Source organism: Chionomys nivalis, chromosome 1 (genome assembly GCF_950005125.1).
Source record: "Chionomys nivalis chromosome 1, mChiNiv1.1, whole genome shotgun sequence".
Classification (NCBI taxonomy): domain Eukaryota; kingdom Metazoa; phylum Chordata; class Mammalia; order Rodentia; family Cricetidae; genus Chionomys; species Chionomys nivalis.
The window spans coordinates 193,570,817-193,581,689 of record NC_080086.1 but is presented as its reverse complement, the minus strand read 5'-3'; the positions used below and the strand labels follow the sequence as shown (position 1 = coordinate 193,581,689).

Below are 10,873 nucleotides of genomic sequence, written 5' to 3'. Positions count from 1 at the left end.
TGTTATTTTGATTTTTATTATACAGCATAAATCTAAACTCAAGACAAATGCTTTATTTTTGAATCCAGACCATATGCAGAAATAGCAATTTTAAAAATTTTATAAAAAGATTTTAGTTGTAAATTGTCACATAATAGATTTATAACAAAATCCATACAAAAGAGCAAATTAAATATTAGAAATTAGAGGAGTCTCTCTCAAACTGAAGGAATTTTCTTTAATAGCTTTCAATGTAGTCACTGGCAATCATAAAAAATTCAAGAAGTTCATTCATGTTTTATAAGCCCTAAATAGGAAAAAACTGAGGGAGCTCATTGATAATTTTCACAGCTTCATTGTAAAGTTCAAGATCTGAAAAAAAATTTAAGCAAACACTTAATGTTTAGTTAACTCTGGTGCCCCCAAAGAAAGAAGAGATGATAAACTATTTTGTTGTCTGTTACACAGTCGTCTTCTGCAGGGTCATAATTTCAGTGTTACTGCACTCTTCAAGCTTTCAGTTCACATATTAGAATATTCATTTCATCATATTTTAAGCCATTTTTATTCTATAAATAGTATTTACTAAGTTTCCTTCACATGTAAGAAATCACTAGTTTAAAAGAAGGTCTCTTTTCACTTGATAGAAACTGAAAATATTCCAGGACTGAGATTTAAGACCAACATATATAAACAAAAGTTTTTCTGCTATTTACGAGACTACAAGTTGTATATTCTACTTACCAAAGCGAGCACAATCTTCCTTAAACTGGATGTAAGATGCACACATTATGGTTGCCTTGGCTGTGACTTTTCCAACTACTTCCACAACTCCAGAGATTTCTTCATCAAGCTAAAATGTTGACGGAAATGTCAGGTATATTGACCTTTTCAACTCATAATGACTTGGAAAGCTGTTATACAGTTTCTCGTTTTCAAATCGTTTCACAGCTTACTAATTTTTATTTTCAAATTTTATCAACATATAAACAGAAACACTGCTTGTCGAAAAATGTTGGCATATATAACTGGCAGGATAGTATGAGTCCTGTTTCCTTTAGAAGTGGCTTAAGTTCCAAAGATACATTTAACTTGAAGGCAAAGAAATTTAAAGAAACTGAGGACTTCAGAGTTCCCATAAACAGGGATTGGTTTAAAACGTCACAGAAAAGAACTGTGCATAAATCTTACAATGTGTCTTCTAGTTAGATCAAACAAACAGTATATGTATGGATTTGTCTTTATAAAAGACCATGAAGATGTTTTAAAGCACATAAAACATAGAATAAAAAAAATTAAAAGCATATAGTCGGCAGTGGTGCTGCAGCACTCGGGAGGTAGAGAAAGGGAATTGGAGGCTAGCATGACCTACAGAGCTAGATCTAGAACAGGTACCGAAGCTACAGAGAAACCCTGCCTCAAAAAACAAAAACAAACAAAATATACATGTTTATATATATATATATATTTGTGTAAATTAAAAATTAAAAATAGAAAATAAAGGTGACTGGCAATGCCACTTAGGAGGCTGAAGCGGGTGGGGGGCATCACTTCAAGGTCAGGCTTGTGAAATGAAAGAAGTAGTTTGAAAAGAAGATTTTGTTAAGTACTTTTTGAGTATTTTTTTAAGTAATAAAAAATTGATAAACAATCAATTCTTAAGGGACATACTCAGAAACTTGGATCTCTAAGAATCAGTATAGGTTAGACATGGAAGGAAAATATGTCAGCATGGGTTTGATTTTAAAACTAAGGAGGTTTAACAAGTGCCAGCTTCACACACCCATCCCAAATCAGAAAATAAAAAACCAAATGGAAATTAAATATGAGACATCACTTAAAACATACTGGCTCCATCAATTCAATGGTTCCATTTTTTCCTTCTCCATCTGAAAGAATGAACATTTTTCCTGTGGGATGAATCTAAAAAGGAAAACAAAAACCCACATAGATTTAGAAAATGGAATCTACAGAAACTAAATTGTTAAAAAAAATATTATTTTATTTGAACATAAAGTAATCGGTTTTCGAACAGTTTATTTGGTTCAAGTTAAAATATAGTTACCAGATCTGCTTATTGGAAGAAAGCCCAGTTAATTTTGAATTTCTAGTAAACAACGAATACTTGCTTAGTGGAATTCTGCTGACATTCATGATTTACATAGTACAGCTCACAGTAGGTATGCTTTTAGAATTAGGAATGAAGAACTAAAGAACTGGTTGCCAGATCTGAGGACTTCTCTTGGGATCTGAATTGAGCTCTGCCACTTGTGACCCTGAGCATTTCATTTTAGTTAATTACCAACACTGGCTCAGTCAGCCTACCTGTGAAGTTAGAATAGCATTCCTTTCACTTAGGAATGTGTGAATGAAATGAACTAGTAAGTAAGTCCTTACAAATGATTATCTTTCCTCGGCTTTCTCTGTCACTGCTTCAGAGACTTTGGGCTTGTTTCTTACCTACAGGAGAGCTACATAGTGGACGTCAATAGGATATGGGAGGGGCTATCCATGTTTCACGAAGAAGCGACTGCAACATGGAAAACAGGCCTATTAACAGAGACGGCTGCAAAAGACTAGGAAACAGATTCATCAGCCAAGTATGGCTAAACCAAAAACTCAAGACAGTACGCAGTGGAGCCAGGTTGGTAATCTTTCAAATAAATAAATCCAGAGTGGGGGGGGGGTGTGGCGCTGGAACTCAAAGTTAGCTGTTTCGAAAACACTCTTTTTGCGACATAAAAGAAGCGGCACCCTGACGGAGCTGCAGTGGCGACTCTTGCTTGTGAAAAATAAAGCAAGGTGGAATGCAATGCTGCTGATGGCTACCTGCTGTCCCCCTCCGCTTCCCACCCCGCTGCCACTCCGGGTGGCCACGGTGCCCCGCTCTCTTGCCCAGCCCGCGCACCTTTTCCAGCCTGCCCACAAAGCACACGGGTCTGTCGATGAACTGCGTGAGCATGCTGGCGTTGACGCGTGCTCTGGGGAGCTCCAATATGTCCACCATGATCGTGCCGCCAACACTCGGAGCCAGCGAGACCGCAGAGTTAGGGCTGACTCCGAGCCGGCCGCCGCGCCAACACACGCAGATTGCTCACTCACCAATCAGGGGAGACCTGCGCTCCAGTTCCACCAATCAAATCCACAGAAGCGTCAAGTTACATTGCAGGGGCTGGAGGTGACGGGCGCCATACGTCCGGAAGTACGGGTCCACTGCCTAGTGACGCACGGCGTTCCGGAAGTTGCTGGGGCTGGGAAGAGTGGGTGGTGGAGGCGGGACTTGGAGGGGCGGGGCTGAGGCTGCGGACCCGGGATTTAGGTCAGCCGGACCGCGACTTGACCCCGGAAGTAGGCTGAAGGACCGCGGCGGCGGGCGGCGGCGGGCGGCGGCGCTCTCAGGTAGCTCTTTCTTGCGTGTTGTGTCTCGGTCTTCGTGCTTCTCTCCTCCGGAGGGCTGAGCAGTCGGGGTAGGGGGCGGAGTCAGGTGCCAGGTCCCGGAACGTCGTAACTCCAGCGGTGACAGTTATCTGCTTCTGCGTGGGAGGCGCGGGTGCGTGCAGAACCTGGGATTTGGGCTTTTATTTTTGATCTAGTTCTACCTAAAGGGTATCAGCATCAGTCTTTATCTCCCTCACTCAGGAGGTTATTGCTAGGAGACTGAAGTCCATTTTATATAGAACTGTGTCACGTACCTGCCCAGTTTCCCCACCAGCTGGAAGAGGTGCTGACCTTTTCTCTACAGCTAGGAACATTTCTAGTTTTGGCGGTACGGAGGTGTCCGTTTCCTCACTTGCTGGGTGTGAGCGAACACATGCATGTAGACTCCGGTGAGGAGGACCGCTGGGCAGGACCAGAGGAGACAGTTCACCATCTGTTGGACCCAGGCTACTCCTCCGACAGTGCCACATTTTCTCTCTCTGCGAAACGAAGGGTTGACTGATTTGCAAGGTCCTGGCTAATTCTGAGTTGTAATATCTAGCTCCCTTAAATACTTTGAGGCATAGAGCCGACTGTCTGAAAGGCAATTTTTTCCAAGATTTGGGAAAAATCTCGGATGTGCTCCTGGGTCATATTATAACTGGAAGCTGATGGCTATTGATTTTAGTGATGTCACCAATGGGGATTGGTACCGAGAAATTTCATAAGGAATGCACAAGAAAATACCTTTGTATTTGCAGAAATTAGAACATAATATTAATTGGGTCTCGTAATTATGTGGAAACAGCGTCTGAATTTTCCTAAAGCCCCGGACTTATAATTAGCCTTCAAATTAAGAATCCTAATTGGAGTTACAATGTAGTCCTGCTGTTGTTTAAGATCTGTAAGGATCTTCTTTGAGATTTTTATGTGGCAATTTAAGATTGAAATCCGGTGTACCCTGTATAAATGATTGTTACCTTTCCTTAGTGTTTATACTTCATGTTTGTCTTAATTCTGTTGTTTCTAAAACAAGTTTAATTAGTTGTGGGATGCATTTCATTTGTGTGTGGAAAGTCAGTATTACAACATTTGGGGTACACCCCTACCTTTTCTGTCCTGGTGCAAGCGCCCTTTAGCTCTGTGAAAACTAGCCACCAGGAAGTAGTTGCCACGTCAGTTCAGCTTGTTTGCTCTGTGTACTGTTAGCAATTTGAACCACGTGTTCATCGATAGGTTCTTACCTTCTAGTTATGGTGAACAACCAAGAGCAATGGAGGAGGGCTGTATTGCTGGGTGCCTCTAGGGCCTCCCTCACCTCGGGAAGGAATCTCACATCCAGCACTGAGATTTTCATTAAACAACCCTTGTCTTTGGGGGAAGCACTCTTCGCCTATGCAGGGTACCTCCATTTAAACTCTTTTTCCATTATGTTTTTCAGTTACCTTACAAAGTAGAGGGTTTCCTTGAGGCCTTTTCATACGTCCTCAGTCTTAGTTAGACTGTTGTAGCCCCTGCTTTACCTCCATTCTCTGTTCCCGTCTCTGCTTAAACCTTTTATCCCCAGTATTCGCCCCCTAACAAACTGCCTGGGTTACCTCATTCCATATAATATTTGCCAGTTCCGTCCATTTTCTTATAAATATCATGATTTCATTGTATATATGCACACCTTTTCATTTTCTCTTCATCACTTGGAAGACATTCAGAGTGATTCCATCTCCTCGCTATTGCCAACAGAGCAACATTGAACATGGATGTCGTGGTTTATAAGCTCAGGAGTGATATGGCTAGGTCATGTGGTAGTTCTGTTATTTTAGCTTTCTAAGAAACCTATATACTGACTTCCTGTCTTAGTTACTTTTCTGCTGCTGTGATGAGTTCATGGCCAAAGCAATGTGATATTAAAGGGTGTTTGACGCACATATCCTGAATCATAGTCCATTGAGGGAACATTTAATTGGGGCTGGCTTACAGTTCAGAGGGTTAGTTTATTATTGTCTTCCTGAGAGCGTGGCAGGATTCAGGCACATGGTACTGGAGAGATAGTTGAGAGTTCTACATTCTCATAGGCTCTACATCCTCATAGACAGGCAGCAGAAGAGTCGATACCACTGGGACTGACATGAACATTTGAACCCTCAATGCCCACCCCCAGTGACATAGTTCCTTCAACATGGCCACACCTATTTCAACAAAGCCACACCTCCCAATACTGCCATTCTTTATGAGCCTGTGAGGGCCATTTCATTCACACTACCATAGCTATATATTGAAATGCAATCCCTACTTTTTTTGTAGTAGTTTCAGAATATCAGGTCTTATGTTGAGGTCCTTGATCTGCACACATATTTTGTGCAGTGTAGGAAATAAGGATTCGTGTCATTCTTCTACATGTGATAACCAGTTTCCCTGCCACTATTTGTTGAAGATGCTATCTTTTCTGCAGTGTGTGTTTTTGGCATATTTGCTAAAATTCAGATGACCATAGTTGCATTGGTTTACTATTCCACTGATATAAATGTCTCTTTCTGTGGCAATATTTTTTTAATTACTATAGGTGTACCTTATAACTTGAAATCAGTTGTGGAGATACAACAGTATTTTTTTTTTGCTTAACTATATAGGGTCATTTGTGCTTCCGTATGATTTTTTTTAATATTTATTCATTTATTTATTATGTATACAATATTTTGTCCATGTGTATGCCTGCAGGTTAGAAGAGGGCACCAGACCTCAGTACAGATGGTTGTGAGCTACCATGTGATTGCTGGGAATTGAACTCAGGACCTTTGGAAGAGCAGGCAATGCTCTTAACCACTGAGCCATCTCTCCAGCCCTTCCATATGAATTTTAAGGTTGGTTTTCCATTTATGGGAAAAATATTGCTGGATTTCCCGCCCCCCCCCCATTACATTGAGTCTATAGATTGCTTTTGGGGTAGATAGCCATTTTCATATTGATTTCATATTCATACTCTCCAGGCAATAAGATGTCTCTGTCAATTCTAGAGTTTTGGAAGTTGCTTACACTGTATTTCCTGTTTAGTTAGGTAATATATCTTTCTGGAGTCTTTGATGGAGTTGAAGAATTTATAGTTATAGTTTTCCTTAGTTATGATAAATGGTAAAGTTAGATATGTGAAAGTTAAAACCTTTTTTATTTAAACAGAAAAGGGGAGGTGATATATTCCCCTCTGTATGTTATGAATACCATTGGTTAATAAAGAAACTGTCTTGGGCCTACGCAGGGAATTTTGGTAGGCAGGGAAAACTAAACTGAATGCTGGGAGAAAGGAGGGGTTAGAGAGAAGCCTGAGGCAGACACTGAGAACTTTACCCAGTAAGCCACTGCCACATGGCGATACACAGATTAATTGAAATGGGTTAAATTAAGATGTAAGAGTTAGCCAATAAGAAGTTACCTAATGGGCCAAGCAGTGTTTTAAATAATATAGTTTCTGTGTGATTATTTTGGGGCTGAGCAATCAGTAACTAACTAGCTGCCTCCTTACAACAATTCTGCTCCACGAGCTTTCTCTGTTGATGACTACAGTTCTTATCTTTTGTTTTTGTTTTTTGAGGATGGGGTTTCTCTGTTTAACAGTCTTGGTTGTCCTAAAACTCACTTTGTAGACCAGTCTGGCCTTGAACTCACAGAGGTTCTGCCTGTCTCTGCCTCCTGAGTGCGGAGATTAAAGGCGTATGTATACCACCACCGCCCACCTCACAATTCTCATCTTAAAGAGAATAGGACAGCCGGGCGGTGGTGGCGCACGCCTTTAATCCCAGCGCTCGGGAGGCAAAGGCAGGCGGATCTCTGGGAGTTCGAGGCCAGCCTGGTCTACAAGAGCTAGTTCCTGTTGGACTCCAGCGTCCAAACACCGAGGAGGAGTCGCCCCCAGAGACCACTTAATACACCACAGCCGATGCAAAAGCATGAGGATTTTATTAATTCTGTCATGAGAGGGTCCCCCAGCATTCGGGAAGCCGAGGGACCCCGAATAGATGGCACAGGCTACTTTTAAAGGGGCCACAGAAGCAAGGGGGGTTGTTCTTTGACTATTTTGATTGGCTTATTCGAAAGGGCTATTACCAGTAATTGACTGGAGAGCTGTTGCCAGATCAGGTGAGGTAAGAGGTCATTTTGACCCCATTTCCCAGGGGACCGAACCAAAACATGCGTATATGGGTAATTGTTCGGGAACTGAGTACGTGCGAGTGTGGCTGTTAGGTCCTTGGTTCCCAGGGGAGGAGGGGAAGCACTATGGCACAGAGGCTGAGAGGATTCAGAATTGTCAAAATGGCTTCAGAATTGTCTTAAAGTCTTACATTCTGGGACAGGCACCAAAGCTACAGAGAAACCCTGTCTCGAACCCCCCCCCCCAAAAAAAATACGACATAGTTTATTCTGAAGCCAATAAGAGTGAGCATGGCCTGGGAGCACATACTTAGGTCACCCCTGATGCTGTGTTCCAGTATGGTGGAAGCAGCTTCACAGAATGTGTATAGTTTCACAGAACAAGGAAGTCGTAAGTCAGAGCAACTTCACATACCTTTGTGGGTGTACCAGAGAGGTGGGTCCAGCGAGGCGGGGTGTGGGGCTATTTTCTAGGCCTAAGATGCGATCTGATAGCATTCTTAGCTCTTGGAGTGGTGGAAGCTGGTCTTCTGCTCAGTTAGGAGCTTCTAAGAGGTTTTTATTTATTATCAGGCAGTGTCACTTCAGATACAGTATGGGGCAAGGAATGGCTGTTCCAGAAGGCTAAAACTAGCGCAGGATAAAGTAATTAGCCTCTAAATCTAGGAAACTCCAGTCTCTCCATGGTGTCTAAGCCCAGCCTGTCCACCAGTCTCCGTGGACACTGACTCCTCCCAGGCATCCACCAGTGTCTGTGGACACAGACTCCTCCCAGGTGTCTTTTGTTCACATCCAGACACAGCTTCTTTTCAGGAATTCTCAGTCACATTTCCATCCTCAATTTTGTTCTTCAGGATTTTGAAGTTTTCATTATGAAGATCCTCCATATCATTGGTGAGGTTTAGTCCAAGTTTGGTTTGCTGTTATGAATGATGTTGTTCCCCTGGTCTTTAGTATGCTTGTCATCGTTATATAGAAAGGCTACAGTTTTTGTGTATTGATTTTGTATCCTGACACTTTACTGAAAGTGTTTATCCATTCTAAGAGTTTTCTGGTTGAGTCTTGGAAATCTCTTCGAGAATCATAACAAGAACAAACACAAACATGTATTTTTAACTTTTTAATTTTTATTTGTTTCTTTTGTCTTATTGTTCAAGATAATCCATGTAACGGTGTAAACGAATGCAGACAGATTGTAAAAATATATACAGCTTTAATGGGGAAATACTTACAGAACCACCATTCCTGCGGAGACCAGGAAAGCAGAAGCAAGCGCTGTCACTCTGGCCAGATTTATAGGTAAACATTAGCCCGAGGCGAACACGCCCCCTAAGGGGCGGGACTTATCCCTACATCTCCCCCTTTTGTCTAAATAAGACAGAACTAAACCAAATACAACTATATACAATAATAACAAATAATAAATATAACAAACAATATTGAGAACAAAAGTTTTGCTAAACATTCTATCTCAAGGAGTCTAAATAATGTAGAGAGTAACTACAATTATATAATCTTCAACTCTGTCAAAGATCTGAGAAGGGAATAAATATTACTTAACAAACAAGATATATCCAAAATGTGCAACAATTGACAGAGACAACTGACTAGCTGGGCAATCATCCAAAGTCTCGTTTGCAATGTTGAGTCAACCAACTTTGGCTAAGGCCTGACATAACTGACATACCATTATTAAAGGCAAGGAACTTTTCAAAACTATCTTACCCTGTCTTGGCAGGATATGACAGTCCTGTTTTATCCATTGATGCACGCTCTGTATCTCTGTCAGTGGTTGAGGTATGGACATTTCTTTGCCCAAAGGCCAGTTCTGCCAAAAAGAAAGGCTCCAGGTGGAGTGTCTTTGGTGCTCAACATTCTCTTGGGAATAGAGTGGTGTTGCCAGGAGCAATTGTGTCTCACTATCACGAAACTCTGAGTTAGATTAAAGGCCATTTTCTACAGCTCTTTGAAGAGGTTGAAGATTATCTATCTATACCGAGTATAATCTCTATATATCTAAAGAACCTGATTAGTCTAATTATAAATGACAAACTTAGATGACTATTAATCTATGTAATTCTCAATATCTAACTTAAAGACTAAGACAGTAAACAACTGTGTAACAAATGAGGATAATGACCTCCAAATATAAACACTGTACAAATATACATTGCAATATGGTAAATATATATCAATACACAAACATTATATAAGTATCTTATCAGAGGTAGAAATGTACACTGCAATATGGTAAATATATACAATATATATATCAATACAATATATGTCAATACATAAAAAATGTTTTAAACAGAGGTAGAAACATGCATGCATACAATAGTCAATATAATTTAACTTTGTATCAATATACAAGAATCGATACCAATATATTTGTCTAAAAACAGTAACTCACAATTATAAATCTATTATCTCATCATTCCTTCTTCTTCTTTTTTTTTTTTTTTCAAAATGATGCCTGAGCTTATAAAATTCCTCCCCAATCTCCCAACCCCTAAATGATGTCCCTAAACCCAGGGGCAAACTTTACTGGGAGAGGGGACATCGTCCTCTAGAATTACTTCCAGCTGTCATGGGGGCGACGTTCTTTCTGGGGGATCCTGTGGAAAGTAAAATGATGGTTAAATTTCAAGATCAATGTCTTTTAAAATTACAAATAGTGTCTGAGTATTTTCTGGAGGTCTGGCCAGAATGTTGTACAAGATGTGCACCATTTCAGCTAACCAAGTTGGGATCGTCTTGTGCAACTGGTACCCAAAACAGGTCTTGTAGTAGTGCTATCAGTATCATGACGTCATATCAACCAGGTAGAGTTGTTGTTGTGGGGCCCCATCTTCTTCCTGGAAACTTCAAATGTCATTTCAGGAAAAACTCATTGTTCATTGTAAAAAACTTAAACATTGATCATATAGACATATATAGACATACATATATATATACACAATGAAAGGCATGATAGATATATTCATTGAAAAGTATGATAGATATGAAGAAAAGCAAAGATGTTTTCTAAACTCATATTTCTTTCTGTCCCATATCATGGCTCTTGACATGAGACAGAAACTCCAGAAACTCTGGGTTTTTCTACTAACAGGCTTGGAATTGGAGAGGGACTGAGCCAGAGTCCAACTTCAAAACCAGCTCTACATATTTATAAAGAAATGTTTAATAAGACATATATATATATATATATATATATATATATATAAAATTAATACTTATAAAATGTGTCCATCCATCAGTAATTAAATATTCAGGGTCCCTTAATTTCTTTGAAGATGAGTATTTTCCTGTGGAGATAAGAAGAGAACCCTGCCCC

At 40.4% G+C, this 10,873-nt stretch overlaps 2 protein-coding genes across 4 annotated transcripts in view; one reads left to right on the top strand and one right to left on the bottom strand.

The window, feature by feature from the left end:
• Positions 1 to 3,182, bottom strand: Rpa3 (replication protein A3). Its single transcript, XM_057764688.1, has 4 exons — positions 2,888 to 3,182; positions 1,828 to 1,902; positions 724 to 832; positions 1 to 351 (listed from the first exon to the last, which is right to left on the bottom strand). Exons 1-4 carry the CDS (start codon positions 2,984 to 2,986, stop codon positions 287 to 289), a joined length of 348 nt encoding a protein of 115 aa, XP_057620671.1. The 5' UTR covers positions 2,987 to 3,182; the 3' UTR covers positions 1 to 286.
• The window catches only part of Umad1 (UBAP1-MVB12-associated (UMA) domain containing 1), a 170,791-nt gene continuing 162,037 nt past the window's right edge, over positions 2,120 to 10,873 (top strand). Inside the window, exons 1-2 of one of the 3 annotated variants that reach the window (XM_057764671.1) lie at positions 3,338 to 3,378; positions 6,112 to 6,254. In XM_057764671.1, the coding sequence (XP_057620654.1) occupies positions 6,204 to 6,254 (51 nt within the window). In that variant the 5' untranslated portion in view covers positions 3,338 to 3,378; positions 6,112 to 6,203. Of the gene's footprint in view, positions 2,624 to 3,288; positions 3,379 to 6,111; positions 6,255 to 10,873 lie in introns of those variants that run through there. The other 2 variants (XM_057764674.1, XM_057764680.1) reach the window with 2 other exon arrangements.

Coding starts and splice junctions, on each gene's coding strand:
- Rpa3 (XM_057764688.1), bottom strand. CDS start 2,986: ATGGTGGACATATTGGAGCTCCCCAGAGCACGCGTCAACGCCAGCATG. Junction 1,903..2,887: donor TTGTGGGCAGGCTGGAAAAG/GTGCGCGGGCTG, acceptor TTTCCTTTTTAG/ATTCATCCCACAGGAAAAAT. Junction 833..1,827: donor CCATTGAATTGATGGAGCCA/GTATGTTTTAAG, acceptor TCAACATTTTAG/CTTGATGAAGAAATCTCTGG.